The 17,202-nt window shown below is 48.0% G+C and overlaps 1 protein-coding gene across 1 annotated transcript in view; it reads right to left on the bottom strand.

The window, feature by feature from the left end:
• Positions 1 to 17,202, bottom strand: part of LOC111152685 (elongation factor like GTPase 1) — a 117,079-nt gene that overhangs the window by 95,151 nt on the left and 4,726 nt on the right. The window contains exons 4-6 of the mRNA XM_022511252.1: positions 12,492 to 12,576; positions 1,620 to 1,753; positions 316 to 453 (exon numbers count right to left, since the gene is read on the bottom strand). Of these exons, the coding sequence (XP_022366960.1) occupies positions 316 to 453; positions 1,620 to 1,753; positions 12,492 to 12,576 (357 nt within the window). The remainder of the gene's footprint in view (positions 1 to 315; positions 454 to 1,619; positions 1,754 to 12,491; positions 12,577 to 17,202) is intronic.

The following is a 17,202-nucleotide window of genomic DNA, read 5'->3' as shown; positions in this document are numbered from 1 at the left end:
TCTGCTGGAAAACCAAAGAAATGGTTGGGCAAACTGTCCTCTGAAGGCACGCGATCCAAAAACCAGGAAGCCTCTAAATTCTGCTTCCCTTTAGGGCAAACGACAAGCTTTTAATAAGAGAGCATCAAAACCTATTGCCCAAGCTTCGAACTCGAGGGTGCTTCCGGGAACAGAGGGGGCTCCCGAGGGGAGACCTGTCCCAGCACACGGCAGTCGTGGGTTCTACAGACGCGAGGCTCTGTGCCGACTTACCAGCTTCCTCACAACTCTTCTTGGAGCCCGATTTCTAAAGCCCCAAAGTAAAGGCAGAAATACCTGCTCTAAGATGTTCTTGAGGTGCGCGTAGGCCTCCTGCGGGGTGAACTTCAGCTCCACTATCAAGCGGTCTATCTTGTTGATCACCAGCACCGGACGGATGTTTTCCAGCCAGGCCTGGCGCAGAACGGCTTGTGTCTGGGGGAAACAAAGGCAAAGGTAAAACACACGGTCGGAAATACTTAAAGCACATGAGAAAACCCTGAGTCATGACCCCTCATTTCCATTCTCTTGTACCACAACAGGTGCCCCCCAAACACTCATGAGGCCTGCGTCACAGAAGGAAAGTAATGGACAAGAAACGCCCTTGACTTGATGGAACTGACGAGTCATTTGAGAAGGATAAATAAGCCCGTGCAGTTTACTGAACAAGCAGAAGACAAACAGTCGGTGGCTGCCAGCACACAGGCCGGAGAACCAGAACATCCCCCAGAAGGCCCCGCGTGCACCTTGCTGACCGCACTCCCCGCCAGCATTCCCCTCCAGCTGCTCTTCTGGAGTCAGACGTACCAACGGTGTTATCTTGTCAGGACAGACACTAAGGCCGTGATTCTCGTGCTGGGGGACCGCACCCTCAGGGGAAACCGGACGGGACCGGACAGGACAGTTAGGGCACAACTTCTTGGAATTATCAAATTTCCTCCATTTGAGTAATTTAAAGCTTTTATCATTCTTTTTTAAAAACATTATAACAAACAAGGGTATGTTAAGAAGTGGGATACAAGGGTGACAACATTTTTTGAGAGAAAACATGAGGCCTCCACACAAGTCCTTGTAAGAACCGAGCCTGGAAAGCCATGCCGCGGTCCACACCCGGCACATCACCCTGGTGAACTTTTCCACCTTTGGTGCAAAGGAGAAACACAAGCACGAGGGCACAGAGGAGAGAGATACAGAAGGGGTGGGGGCCAGGAGTGGGTGTGTAGGTGGACAGAGGCATCCGTGTAGCCTGAGAAGCCAACACAAGAGAGAGTTTCCCGCTGGGGAGAACTGGCTCAGTGTCTTGCCATCAAGAACCTCTCCCAGTTCAGAATCCTCCCCAAATTCGGCATCTCTCAACTCTGGCCCAGGCCTTCTCTGCAAGGGGCCATCACAGATGCTTCCAAGTACTTAAAGTCACCCCTGCTACGATCCCTTCCAGGTGTGGGTGACGTAATGCCATCACAGACCAGAACGTGATCGAATGAAATGTAAGACCGACTTTCGGACGGAACGTGGCCCGGAGCCATCAGCGGCCAGTCCCTCCCGTCTTCCCCACCTTCTCTATCTGACCAGGTACGTAGTTCCGCGGGACGACCTCCTACCTGCGGACAGACCCCCTCCACGGCGTCGACCACGATGATGCAGCCGTCACAGATGCGCACGGCCGTGGACACTTCCGAGGAGAAGTCCACGTGTCCTGGAGAGTCTATCAGATTAATCAGGTACTCCTCGTTACCTAGAGCGGAATTTGAAAACACGCGTTTTCAGTTGTGCAGGTACTCGAGATCCCCCACAGGCGTCCTAGAACGAGGAAGGAGCTAAGAAATGGCTGAATAAAGGTAAAGCAGCCACAAAGCGCACTCAACAGCTGTCGTTCCAACCGAGGAATTCCCGCCGATGGAACCCTTGATTCCAAGGAGCATCTGTCGAAAATGCTGAACGACTTTACTGTTCTCCAAGTTCCCACTCCCCAAGAGCCAACTGTGAGCCGGCACTGCGCCAAACACACTCGTGTGCCAGTCACACCTTCCTAAGCCCTTACAGTAGCCCGACGAGAGGACATAAATGTTACTATTTCACTCTACAGATTTCAGGTTGAGACTCAAAGAGACCAATGCCAGAGCATAAAAGCTGTTCACGGGGGCCAAAATGGGAAATGCCAAATTAAAAAGACACACAGCATTTGGCCCCTAGGTCCCCACAAGCTCTCGGAGAGCAGGCTGTGAGCCTGAGATGTAGACCCAATTCTCCAAACATGCAAGGGGGAGTCACTCTGCGCCAAGCCGTGGGCTACGTGCTCGCACACAAATTTACCTCCTTCTACGCTCTTGACAAATGAGTATTAAGCCTTTAGTAGGATGGTAACTCCAGCGGTGTTGTCCCAAGCACCGAGAGCCCCACATCTCATCAAACCCTGAAGTCAGTCCCACATCCCATTAACTCCTAGGTCAGTCCCACAAGAGCCAACAATAAGCCGCCCTCAGTCACAAACGCTTCCACTGGAACATGAGGAAGGAAGCCATGCAGGAGAACAGTAATTCATTAGATGTCTACGCTCATTCCCCATTCATTAAACCCGATACGGTTTTTTAAAAAAATATTTATTTGTTTATTTATGTATTTGAGAGAGAAGAAAGAGCACGAGCAGGGTGAGGGGCAGAGGGAGAGGGAGAAGCAGGCTCCCCACTGAGCAGGGAGCCCAACATGGGACTCGATCCCAGAACCCCGGGATCATGACCTGAGCTAAAGGTAGACGCTTCACCGTGAGCCACCCAAGCGCCCCACAGTTCTCTTTTAAAGGCAAAGCGATCACTGAAGGCTCAGACTCCCCCACACACACATTCTACTTCTGCTCGCCCTCCTAACTGTGTTTTTCTACTTCCCTGTGCTCCAGAGCTCCTCCAGGACCCAACGACTAGATAGTACATGTTGCAGGCCACTGAGAGGATCTGCCCCAGTGCCATCTGCACCAGCTGATGACTTGCCTTGTGCCCTAGGTGACAGTGACACTGAGAAAAGACCACAGCAACCACAGCCAGAGGTCACATCTGTGCGCTCTGTACCTGGCACTGCGCCAAGCATTCTGCAGACCCTGGGTTTTATTCACGAGGAGCCTTCTGTGGTTACTAGTACCATTAGCACGATTTCAGAGCAGAAAAACTGGGGCAAACGAAAGTTTCTCGAGGACATCTGAACCGTAACCCAACTCCGAAGTAAACCGCCTGAGACCAAACCATTCAAAATGGTAGAGAAGTTCAAACCCATCTAACTCCAAAAACATACCTTTAACCACGCCACTCAAGATGGCATCAAGTTCATCTCACATGTCAAGAGTCCACTGGGAGTGAATTCCTAAACATGAGGTTAAGGATTCCAAAGTGCACTGGGGCTCAGTGGCAGAGAACGCCACCAGTGAGCGGCGGGCTACTTCTTACACACCAACCGCCTCCCCCCAACCTGTCCCAGGTCTTCTCATACAAGTTGCGTTATAAGGAATCATGGCTCTGCCGGGCCCACCGGGGAAGGCTCCAACCAGAGAGGACTGTGGACATCTCCAGGGAAAATCAAAGACCCAGTGCCCTGGGATGGTGGCCCCTGGGCCTCAGTGGAGCCTTTTACTGCCAGGGCTCACAGTGCCCTTTCAAAATAAGCCCACTGCTCTCTACCAAATAAGCCAAAGGAAAACGAGCAGCACGAGCAGGGCCCAAGGTCCCACCAGCTCCTGTCACATAAAATAGAGAAGCCGTGAGATTCCAAAAATCTCTACACATTTTCCCAGCCTAACCCTTCACTTCATAGAGAAACATGCCCCCAGAGGGAAGAGATATACACAAGGTCACACCAGGAGGAGCCGGATTCCTCTAGACTTTGCAGCTGGGGAAACACCACTTGCTCACTCATGGGGATGACGTCCAGATGCCGGTGCAGGAGAACTGTAAGCGCTCTCCCACCCTGCCTGACAACAGCGGGGCCTGAGACAGAACTTCCAGAGCCTGTGTCTGCTGTCAGGCCCTCTACAGAACGTAAGAAGCATCCACAGAGAACTTGCGGGCTTCCTACACAACAGTTCTTTTGCCTTTTACCGGGGTTACAGACCCTTTATTTTTTTTTTAATTTTTTTTAAAGATTTTATTTATTTATTGGACACAGAGAGAGCACAAGTAGGCAGAGAGGCAGGCACAGAGAGAGAGGGAAGTAGGCTCCCCACTGAGCAGAGAGCCTGATGCGGGGCTCAATTCCAGGACCCTTAGATCATGACCCGAGCCAAAGGCAGAGGCCTTAACCCACTGAGCCACCCAGGCGCCCCCCTTTAGATGACACCCAGAAAAACAAACATACTTACCCACCAGTCCACCTATCCATCCCCCATCTACCCTCCTCTAATTAAGTATCCAATTCTAGACCCTTGAAATTCATTCAAGGACAGCAAGTTCAGATCTCAAAGACAACTGAAAGCTAGTGACACACCAAGTGTTTTCACCTACAAATGGGCAAAGTGAAAAGTAAGACTGCGTGATTGAAAACTTTTGGGAAATGCAGTGGAGGGGGGCTCAGGGTGAGGAAGAGGTGCACGACACACGTATGTACTAAAGGCTCGGAGAAGGTCTGTAATAAAGAAGCCTGTCTGACTTCCCAAATGGACCTGATGGAGGGAAGGGCTTCAGGCGGCAGTCACTCACACAGCTGGTAAGCACAGAGCTCAGCACACAGCCAGTCTCTGGCTTTCACTGGTTTTATCTTCCCTCTTTCCATGTAACTTCAAACTAAATTTCAAAGGTAGGGGAAAGAAGTCCAATATCCAGCAGAGGGAAAAAAAAAAAAAGGCCCATAAACCCAACTCTTCTGCCGTCTTCACCACACCATGCCTCTTTAAGATGTGTTTCCCTGAATGCCATCTATCACTGTGTGTGTAAGGATCAAACACACACACACACACACACACACAAATATTTTAAAAAACAAACAAACAAGCATGGCGTTTATCACATTAGATATCACTACTCCTGCCACGGGAAACTATAATTTCGAGGCATGCGAAATGGCCTTTCTGATTTGCCACACGGTCCTAAGGTGCTTACGGGATTGACACCTGCTAAGGCATTAAGTCATCCTTCCCCGACATTCCAAAACACAGCTCTTCGTTTCAGGGACTGATCTAATCAGCAGAGCACCAATCCAATTTTATTTTCCCACATTCCATGCGACTGGGGAAAAGAGGAAGTTGGGAGCCCTGAAGTTAACTGAGGCAGGGATCCTCCAGTGTCTGCTCCCAGAGTTAGGGGAAAAGCATCCCTCCCTGGCCCATGAGTCCTCCAGGATTAGGATGCCCCAGCAACTGTGTCATGGAAGGTGCACACCTGTCACCAGTGCCTGCTGAAGGTCTCCTCTGTGAAGAGGAAAACTTCACGTGAGGTCAAGTTCAGTTTCCGAACACGGGAGATGCTGGCTAGCGTGCATACACGGAAAGCCGACGGGAGACAACGTGCCTTCAAACAGAGAGCTGTCCCCCCAGTCCCGGACGAAGACCCGCACCTCATGCGAGGGTCTCTTCTGCTTCAGCGCGCTAGGAGAGCGCCGTGCTGCACGATCATGGTGTCAGGAACACGGACAAAACCCGAGCCACATGAGTGGTACTTACAGAACACACGACATTTACGGACACAAGTTAGGCCCCAATTATGTGGCAACCACAGGAGTTTCCACAGGAAGTTTCCACAGGAAATGCTACTACCATCTCTTTCTGTTTTAAGCTAGTATATAAGATTACTGTAAATCCACAGATGTGGCTCATTATTTCACAGAACTGGATGACACGTCTTATCTCCTATTTGCCGACACAGTAAGCGGTCTTGGCAGGAGAGCTGAGTGGGTCTCCGTGAGTAGGTGTTACAAGAAGAAGCAGTGGGTGGTTGATCTGATGGTATAAGTGTCAGAAATGAGGTGGTTCAGGGAGGAGCGAGACCATGACCTACAGACAAGCATGAATGGCGAACAAACGACGTTTCCTGCTGCACGGCCCCATCCCCAAGTCCTCTCCAGACCCTCCACCGACATGAAACAAAGACCACACATGGGCCACCTCTGACTATGGTCATCCTCACTGGCTGGTGGTTTTTCTCCCCAGGCCCATCCACGCTGGCCACTCCCCGAACTCGCCATCACTAGGAACCTCACCACCTTTGAAATCCTGTTGCGTGGGTAGGGAATCTAGCAATTACACGTCTACACTGTCTTGACCTTTCTACTTACTGGCATTTTTGCCTATAAGGATATAATAAGAAGCAGAATAAAGAAGCCTTGTGTACAAAAATAAAAAAGGTTGACGTTCATTTCTTGGAACCTACGTCAGGGTTCCAAACCTTGGCAACCTGCTCAGAATCTGTGTTCTGGAGAGAAAGTCAGAGACCAAGGGCCATCTTTTACTCAATTTCATACAGCCCGTACGCGTCATACTGTAAGGCGCAGGTCCGACTGCCAGAGCCGCTGGAAGAGTGACAGCAGCACGTCCCCGACCAAGACGGGGAAGGGGCACATGTAGCTAGAAGGACGAATGAGCATCTGTTCTCAGGGTGAGACAGACTGCAGGGAGCATCCTTGAATGCTGATGGCCAAGTGTCAGTGAAGATACAGGAGAGAAGGAGCCATGTCCAGGGCACACGTCTTCCACGCTGACAGGAGACAAGCACAGATCTAAAACCAGCCGGTGGGGAGATGTCTGCTGGGATCACAAGGGAGGGGCAGGGAGGTGAGCTGGGTCAGAAGGAGTTTTAAATGACCTGCCGGAGAGAACACCAGATCCAGCAGAGGGAAGTCTGCCAGCACCCGGAGGACCAGCCCAGGGGAGGAAGGAGGAACCGGAGCACTAGCTCTGCCCAGGGTTATAGTTTTGCTCGAGGAAAGACGACAGAAGGCAAAGAAACTGAGGCTCCTGGAGGGACCGTTAGGGAGGTGACCGGTCTGGGCTGTCAGAGGTGGGCACTGAACGCAGGACACGGATGGGGCTGGAGAACTTGATGAAGTTGAGGAATGGGAACTTCACCCCACAGGTGAGAGAGCAGGAGGATGGAGACTGCGGGGAAGGGAGTTCTCCATCGGCCTGCAATGACCAAGTTGGGTGGTTCCAGGCAAGGCTAACACGCAGAAAGGAGTGTGACAGCGAGCGGGTGAAGTGATCTACACACGGCCGCCGCACGCCCTCAGAGGGCTCGTTGTCAGGAGTGGTAAAAGCTACCTGGGCAGATTTGGGTAAAAAGGAAAATGACAAAGCCAGGTGCCAACGTCACTAAAGAGCTTGCACCGTCCTCAGAAGCTGACAAGGACAAGAAAGAGAACAGTTAGACCATATGAATCTCAAAAGAGAGGAGGGTTTTAAAACAAGGCTGGAAGAATGAAGCTTTGAACTAGAACCAGGGAACGAAGAGAATGGCAGCCCCGTATCTGAACCCGGCAACGGACAGAGCAAGGAAGAATGCGTCCAGGGAGGGCAGCATCCTGGGAAAACTGCCAGGCTGGCGGCGGAGAGGACATCAACAGAAAGACGCGGAGGATACAGAGAAGCTTGTTTCTTTTGGCACATGTACAGGGTAGGTTTTGGGAAGGAAGGGAACAGCAGGAGGTTGAGGGAGGGTGTGAACATCACAGACACACATAGGGAAGAGATGGCTGAAGAGGTTCCCATCTTGGGCGGCGACCAAGGACAGCAGGGATGTGGGCAATGCAGCCGCCAGATGTCTGTATGCAGCCCAGCAATCCCTCGTGGACAGGACAGAGGCACAGGTCAAGAGCCATCAGCCAAGGTCTGGACTGATTGACTTCCAAGAGACTCCTGGTCCAAGTGAACAGCTGGAAACAGAATCATCTGGTTCCCAGGACCACTGCCAACATGCCAAGTCCTCTGTCCATGGGAACGTTTCTGAAAGTCCCTGAACCCACTCTGGATGTGTATAAAATGAGGGTAGCATCCATCTTACGGGGTTGCTGTGAGGACTGCCCACGAAATCACGTGCATGAGGTCTCGGCTTAGAACCAAACCATCACGCACCCGTGTTCTTACACCCAGCACCAATGGAATGCTTCGCAAAGAAAAGCATTATCTTAAGAGAAAACAGTCTGACCTTCAGTCAAACAAGGAACAGACGATGGAACCCCTCCCTCCTGCCTCAGTCCCACAAACAGGACAGCAACTGGGACCGTGGGTCGCCGCTCACAGTTCCAGAAGGAAAGGGAAGCTACAGTGTCTCAGGAAGAAGACTTTCCTGCACACGCTGGCCTGGCCTGAGTGTGGGTGGCAGGACTCCATCTCCCATTGGCCCTGTCTCTGCAGATTAAGACCCAGGAGCCTGCACAGAAGCTGTCCTTGGCCTCCAAGCTCCACGCGGCTCCTCGTGGATAAATGCTGAGTGTCTCACCGAACCAAGCCGGCAGTGGGCCCGTGAGCCTCACGTTATAAACTGAAAGCCTGTAAGTTAGAACCCATGGCAATTTCTTCCACGGGGGGTTTCATGAACTTGTAAAGAAGCTGCCAATCGCTTAAAACCTGGAAGATTTTACCAAAAGGTCGATGCCAACTTCTCTTGAAAAAAGCAGATTCCCACAGAGCATCAGTCAGAGGAGCTGAATGGTGTCTGCCTCCACCTGCGGGCTTGGGGAGAGGGTACTTCAGGGCTGGGTACAATTAATTCACCCTCTAGCCTGTCTGCTCAGGTGGAGGTGTCAACACCAACACCACGTCGAGAACTAGTGACATATGACTTAATAATCACATTTGACTGGGGCTGTGAGAAGTAGTTAATGATCTGGGGAAAAATTAAGTTAGACGCTTCCCTCTGATTGTGTGCACGGCTGCACACACACAAAATGGTGGTTGGATTAGATACAGAAACTGAAAACATAATGTAGAAAAACTATGGGTGATTTTTATTTCATTCTTGTGTTTTCCTGTAGGTTCTATAATACACTGAGTTTTCTATAATAGATATAAATTTGCAAATGCATTTAGAATTCTTAAAAAGATGAGTTAGAATGCACACTTCATTTCAGAAGTTCTTGCCATAGTAATACGTATTTGCAGGCACAAAGAAGGGCTACACAGCAGAAGAGCAGAGATATGCCGTGAGACTATTCGAAGAACACGCCATGAGTTTCAAGTTACGTGACCCATTTAAAGACATTTCTCTCATCTTTATCTGAATTCTGGGCTAACGGATTCAAAGGAATTACATTCCCTTAGGATTTTTTTTTTAATACAATGTACTATGTACAGTATTTCCCAACTCTTGAAATAACTAGATAAGTAGATGGTATCCTTGTGGGAAGGACAAAGAGAGCTAAGAGACAAGGAAATAACAAGGTTTAAATAATGCAGGTCCAGCATTTGTAGCAAATTTTGGTCACAGAGGTAAACATGAGCGGCTCCATGTTCTCAAGGAAGAACCAGGTCCCTGGGAAATGCTAAATAGCACCTTCTACAATATACTTGGGGTTTCCTCACCATTTGTCTAAGATCCCTGGGTTTTGTAAGCATGCTTACTTTAAACTAGAAAAATACCCTCTCTTTCAATCCAAATAAGGATTTGAAAAAATTTTTGATAGCCAGTTAAATCAAGAGTCAGAACCAGAACAGACTTAATTAACATTTCATGCAGAGATTCCTAACGAAGAGGTGATTTGGCAGGGGTGGGAAGGGGAAGACACAGGGAAGTAAAAACCATGTGTGGAGTTTCTTCAACCAACAGGTTCGCCTTCTCCAGGAAGAGGTCCCCTTGGGATCAACCCACCTTCACAGCAGGGATACCCTCTTGCAGAGAATGAGCACCAAGATACAGGTAAGAATGTTCTTATCTCAGAGGCATCCCGACAGCATGTGCCTTGCTCAGCACCTCCAACTTCTACTCCCATTTTGCAGGCGGGAAAAGAAGGCTCTGCACCAATGGTCAGGTGTGGCAGCTGCCTACGTTCAAGCCCCTCTAGGCGGCCACATTCACAGACACAGCTGATATGCTGTGACTCCACTGCAGGCACCACCCACCAGACTAGCAGGTGACCATCCAAGCCAAGGGTGGCCAATCCGTAGGCACAACCTCTGCCAGGGCCCGGCATTAACTAAGCTGCGCCATGTCCTGAAAACGTGTGGCCAGAAACACAAGGCAAAGCAGCAGTAAGCAATGGAAATACGGTGAAAAAAAGAGACAGGAGTTGAGATGCGAGGTCAGGGCAAAGTTAGTTTATGAAGATGGGGACACTAAGAGTAGGAAAAAGCTACGAAATAAAGACAGACTTACAGAGTAATGGAGACAAAAACAGAGAACGAGACCCAGGGATAAAAGTGCAGTTCCAGAGAGAAGAACATTAACTTATTCTGGTGGATTCTAGGGCCATCTTGGATCCAGAATCAACATCTGGCTCCAATTTCTATGCGCTGCCACTCAACGACGCTCCTGCTTTCCTGGTTTTCATGAACACTGTCTCCAACACTGTAGTTCACAGAGACTATCAATAAGCCATCCCAAGCCAGCACAAGCGAGCTGAAGTCTTGGTTCTGTGCAGTCAAGAAAGCATATCTAGGGGCGCCTAGGTGGTTCAGTGAGTTACACCTCTGCCTGTGGCCCAGGTCATGATCTTAGGGTCCTGGGATCGAGCCTGCATCAGGCTCTCTGCTCCGGAGGGAGCCTGCTTCCTCCCCACCCCTGGCTGCCTGCCTCTCTGCCTACTTGTGATCTCTGTCAAATAAATAAATAAAATCTTATTAAAAAAAGGGTGGGGGTGCCTGGGTGGCTCAGCGGGTTAAAGCCTCTGCCTCCAGCTCAGGTCATGATCTCAGGGTCCTAGGATCAAGCCCCACATTGGGCTCTCTGCTCGGCAGGGAGCCTGTTTCCTCCTCTCTCTCTCTCTGCCTGCCTGCCTCTCTGTCTACTTGTGATCTCTGTCAAATAAATAAATAAATAAATAAGTGAATGAATGAATGAATGAATGAATGGATGAATGAATAAATAAATAAATAAATAAGAAAGCATTATCTAAAACATTCTGAGAACAAGGTGCCCAAGGTCAGAGGTCAACAAAGCAGAGGTGAGACCATTCCATTCCCAGGGTCTTTCAGCCATCCTCCTACAACACTATGCCAGAAAGACAAGTGAATTGGAATGGGCGTTATGTGATATAACATAAACCTTAATAAAACGGTTAAAAAGGGGGTGGCAAAACTGAAGACAAAACTCAGAGGCAACAACGAAAACTGACAACTAGAGGAATTGTCAAAGAAAAACAGACTGATGGCATGAGCGTGGAGAGGAAGGCTACGAACCTCTCCACGTCTGTAAGAAGTAAGGGGAGACCTAAGTAAGCGAAGCACTGACCCACGCCGCACAAGGGGGACACGCCCCTTAAAACCTGCACGGTAGTTTTAAAAAGATAAGGCATTACTTTAAACATTAAACATTAGGAAGAGCTTCAAAACTGGTTTAGTACAAAAATATTTGGCAGATGGACGTCAAAGAGAAGAGAGTTGTGCCTCTTGCAGAAGGTTCCCTGGTGCTGGTGCCAGAGAGAGGGCACCGTAAAAGATGAACCACAGATCAGTCACTTAGGGAAATGAGATACATCTTTATTATTTCCCTCTAATTATAAAAATACACACTTTGTGTAAAATTTCCAAGGAGTACAAAAATAAATATTTTAGAAAATGTAAGTTTCACACAACTCAGCCCCTGGAGATAACTGGCGTTGAGGTTTTAGTGTGTACCCTTCCAGACATCTACCTACACACGTAATATTTTATTACCAAACACACTCTTATCATACAAGTATTTACTCTGAGACTTGCTTTTAGTCTCGACATATTTTTCCTGTTTTATCACATACAGATCAAACAGGTGTTTGACAGCCGCATGCTTTTCACGGGAAGGATGCATCAGCATACTTGACCATTTTCCAAAAACAGACATAAAGGTTGCTAGCATTTTTCTGAACTAATACAAACTTTTTGGTGAACATCACTGACTATATGCCTCACAGGCTTGTAAACTATTCCTGTCGCGTAAATTCCGTGAAATTACCGTGAAAATGGCATCCTGATTTGGGCACAGGAAGCTGTAACGTTCATGGCGACCCAATCAGGTCAGATTCTAAATCCAACCCTGAGGCCACAGGACAGAATAAGGATCCCGCCAGGAAATGGAACACTACGGCTGAGCCAGCAAAGTCCTGAGACTCTCCACCATCCTTGGGAAGAAATCCATACAGTCGCCTGGGTGGGTGGGAGCAGGTGGGAACTGCCCCTTCTTCGCCCTTGAGCCCGTCAGAGGTCCCCATCTGCATCCCAGTCTGGGCAGCCTGTCTCTGACAACAGGTCATCTGGAGGCCAGAATGAAATGTGTGGAATATAAAGCAAAGAAACTGAGGCACACAATTAACTCCGAAAGAGAAAGAAGGACACTGACGATACAGAACGATTTTTTCTTTAAAACACAATTTACCTGTCGTGTAGTGCAGGGAAATGGCACTGGATTTCATAGTGATCCCTCGAACCTGCTCGTCTTCTCGGCTGTCCATGTACCTTAACTGTGGAAACACAACATACGCATCCTTACTTCCCAGTGAATCAGAACCTTAACACTAAAATGGACCGAGTTGGACTTTTGATTTAAACACACCATTTTTACACTAAAAGTTCTCCCTATGTTTTACAAATGGGAAAGCGCCGGAGAACTCTCTGATGTGTCCCAGTACCGCACCCCGCACCCCCGAGTGCGGCTCATTCACAGCCGGGCAGGAAAGAGCAGGTACTCCGCGAATAAGTCCCAGAAGGCGGGACTTGCGGGGGTTCCCTCTGCACATCCAGACCAGAGCTGGTCCTTCCTGACTCCTAGGTCGCTTGACAAAGTCCCGGCAAAGACTAAACAGAACGTCTCTAGAAGCATGAGAAGCCTTCACTCCTTTCCCCAGATCAGCAGGTTTTAAACATGTTTTTAGAAAAAGAGTGATATACTGGAAGGTATTTCTGACATGACCACTTAGCCGATGGCTTTCATGAGTGTAAAGCCACAAACGAGGGCCCGCACCTCACTCTCGGGGCACCGCAGCACGTGGACACCGACGTGGCTTGACCTATGGAGCCACCACTCCTCTCTGCACGCCCGCAGCCCTGCGCACCTACTGACTTCCTCCCTCTGCAGGCTACCATCCCTTGCCCTGCCTCACTTCTCGCCACTGTGTCTTTGAAAAATTCTTCGTCTTTACATGGACTCACTTCTCTCGTTCAAACGCTCTGGGAGTAACTTACTGATGTGGGCCTGCTGCGCTGACTCATCCCACATTAACCCCTTCATCTGCTGACAGCTGTCCACGCCTGAACTAAGCCAAACTCCTGGAAGCTCCAGTGACCTCCGGCCAAACCCAGTCACCCTTTCTGCTCTTCCGTCTTCCTGACATCAGTGTGGCCCCAGACCGGCACCGCTACGGAGCCTTGTGTGCGGGTGTGCATACACACACACACACGTGAGATCCTTCCAGAAGTCTGCAATCACCTAGCTCCCTTCCTAGCTCTCCAGAGATGGTCTGCTGGCTCCCCCTTCACCTCTCGGACCTCTGAGGCCTCCCTCCAAAGTCTCGGTCCCTGCTCATTCTTCTCCACGTGTTTTTAAGCACTGAGTTGAGAGAAAACACGTGTACAGCAAAAACAGTACCAATACAGTGAACACCCGTGTGTGGGCCATCCTATTTAAGAAAGAAAACAAAGATTTACGTTACTTTTCACATCCCCCTGTGCTCCTGGCTCACAGGTAACTACTACCCTAAATTTTACCCTGTTCATTCAGTTGCTTTCTTTATAATTTTTAAAAATGTGTGACTCACCAAGCAACATATCATTAAGAGTTGCAGGTTTTAGTCCTCGGATGAACAGAATCGTACCCTACATACACACACACACACCACACACGTATACGGTACCGTCACTTTGTCTCTGCTCAGTATCCCATCCCTGAGATTCGTCCATACTGACGGATGGAGTCCTCGTTCTTCCACTTCCATTACCGCAGGATTCCACCACACAAAGCCCTGGGACAGGTGGATGGATTCTAGTTTTTTAAACTACCACTAAGCTGTCATTAACAGTTGGACATCTGTCTCTTCTGGGTGGATGTCCACCAAGATGTGGAACTTCTGAGTTATTAAGTGCACACATCTTCAATGCTTCTAGCTGTTTCCACATTGTTTTCCGAAGAACCGCCCCACACTCCGAGGAGCGGGTTGGAGCCTCTCCCGCTCTGCCACCTAGATAGCACCGGCAATGGGCAGCCTGTTTTTTAAATCACACGGATGAGAGTATTTTTCTAATTTACATCTCTCCAATTATCAGTGGGGTTTTATTGTGAGTTTCCTGTTCAAGATGTTTCTCCGTCTTTTTAAGGGGCTGCACTACAGATCTGTTCTGTTTTGGATAAGTTATTTATAGTCTTTGATTATTAGACCTTGGTCAATTATGTGTCGTTAGTTTCCCCCGAGGTACCAGGCCTGTCTTTTCACTTTCTTTATGGGGTCTCCCTGAAAAATAGATGGGTCTTAGTTTTAATGTAGTTGAGTTGTTCAAATGGTATCACATAATGGTATGTACTTCTTTGTCTTATAGAAGAAATCTTCTCTTAAGGTCATAAAAGTATTGCCCTGTATTACTTTCTACAAGTTTTATAATTTTGCCTCTCACATGTATTTTAAATTACAAGCTACTGATTTTTGTGTGCAGTATTAGGCAGATGTCCAATTTTATGTACTTTCCACACAGATAACCAACCGTCCAAGGACAACATGGGGAGAGGCTCATCTTTTCCCCACAGATCAGAAATGCCAGCTCTGCGATAAGTCAGGACCTGTTTCCAGACCTACTATTCTGGACCATTGGTCAATTTTACCCCTCAGCCAACTGCAAACCACGAGCTATTGCAATAATGACTTACTTCCTAGTAAGTCCTGCTCTCCAGTAAGATGCACTGCACACCCTACTCTTCTTCAGACATGTCTTTACAGACAAGTCATTACTGGCCCTTCGTTCTCAAGTATTTTAGAACCAGCATGTCACACTTAAATTTTATAAAACTTGAAATTTTTACACTGAAATTTAAAAGATAAATTTAAAATAAAAATAAAAAGTAAGAGAAATAGAAGCTTGAAGAACCAGAAGAATGTTGGGAAAAGACTGTCTCTTGAAGATATGTCTACATATTATTCTCACTCAAATAAAATAAAATACCTGTTTAAAAAATAAAATAAAATAAAAAATAAAAGTAAAAACAAGAACTGCTTGTAAGTCAACATTAAAAAAACCTCATTTTAAAAATACTGAGCCCAACAATCTGTGAGCATGGTCTAGCTAGCTCTCCGTCCATTCACGTTTTCCCCAGTACCTCACAGGTCCATTTTTTATGCTGTGTAAGTGCTGTATTTCCTGCGTGCTGCTCATGTACACTCTTTTCAACAACTTTTGTATCGTGAAGGCTCCTAAATTCTTATTAATATCTGAGCAATTTATCTGTATACTCTTCTGAGTTTTCTACAAAGTTATATCACCCCTTCTAAAACTTTTTTTTTTTTTTTTTTTGCTTTACTGTTGCAGCAGAATCTCCAGGAGAGCAGAGAACAGAAGCTGTAACACAATGAGCAGAAGGGAGAAACAGCTGCTCTTGCCTTATTCCTGAACAGAAATGCAAAAATGTCAACACTGCATCATTAAGGAAACAGAATGATTTTTTTTCTATAGTTTTTCTGTAGTTTCTATATTTTTTTTTCTTAAAGATCTTATTTATTTATTTGACAGAGATCACAAGTAGGCAGAGAGTAGGCAGAGAGAGGAGGGAAGCAGGCTCCCCGCTGAGCAGAGAGCCCGATGCGGGGCTCGATCCCAGGACCCTGAAATCATGACCTGAGCCGAAGGGAGAGGCTTAACCCACTGAGCCATCCAGGCGCCCCAGAATGATTTTTTTCTAAGTACTCCATATCACACTGCAGAAATTCCCTTCTATGCCTACTTTGCTAAGAGGTTTTATCAAAAAGGATATTAAATTCTATTATGTTTTCTGCATCTCCTGAAATAATCGTAATTTTCCTACCTTTCACCTGTTAACATGGTGAAATGTGTTAAAGCAATCTCAAACTCTTCATGATAAACTATCCAGCTATGAAAAACTAGCTCTTTATACAATTCCAGAGTCTGTTTCTTAGTAACAGTTATACTGTTGCCTCTCCCACCGCACCGCGTCACGGGACTGTCCCATCCGGCATTATTACCCTTGCCGACCTCGGGAATCAAGGTGGGGAGCTGCAGAGTCCTCCCTGCTTCCTCCCTGCTGTGCTCTGGAATGGGTGAGTGAACCGAGAGCGTTTGTTCTCTGAATGTGTGGCAGAATGAGAGAGTTAAACCATCTGGATTTTGCGGAAAGATTTTGGCCAACAAATTCCGTTTCTGGAGCGTCTATTTCCTCTTTCTTCCTGACCTTACGCCGGGAGTCCCAGCTCCCCATCTCCAAGCCTGGTGCTAGGCAGTGGCCTGTCCTGTCCCTCCCACACCTTCCCCATCCCGGCCGCTCCTTCTCCCCTAGCAGCGTGCGCGTCCTCCTCCTCGCCTTTCTTCTTGATCAGTTTTGCGAGATACTTATCACTCATGTTAAAAGACGACCAGAAACTGTATTGCTAATAGTTTTTAAAAGACTACCTTTCCAGAGAAATGTTAAGTTCACAGAACTGACCGGAGTACAGAGGCTCTCAAACACCACCCTGACACACGCAGTTTCCCTACGATCCCCACCTCGTGTCAGTGCTGGCGTGGAGCACGTTCCACTTCACGAACCCGTATCGAACACCACTGTGAACTGAGGTCCCTAGCTCACGTTAGGGCTCCTCTTTATGTGTGTAATGACCTGTGTCTACCTTTACTGTACCGTAGGTGTTGGTTATGTCAATCTTTTCCAAGAACTGACTCCGGCTTCATTGACCTTTTCTATAAAATATGTTTTCTACTTCATTAACATGTGCTTTATTACTTCCTTCCATCTACTCTAGAGCTCCTGCACTTTGCAAACTTCTCAGGTAGAGAAAACACAAGCGGTTCCTTATCTCACGCAGCCTGGTTTCCTCGCTCCCTCCGCGTGGCCCCTTTAGCCCGGTCCCCACGCCGCCTGCCTCCCATGCGCAACT

This window comes from Enhydra lutris, unplaced genomic scaffold, assembly GCF_002288905.1.
Source record: "Enhydra lutris kenyoni isolate GAN:26980312 unplaced genomic scaffold, ASM228890v2 scaffoldscaffold29, whole genome shotgun sequence".
NCBI lineage: Eukaryota > Metazoa > Chordata > Mammalia > Carnivora > Mustelidae > Enhydra > Enhydra lutris.
The sequence above is the reverse complement of the archived record's forward strand: the minus strand, read 5'-3'. Positions and strand labels throughout refer to the sequence as shown.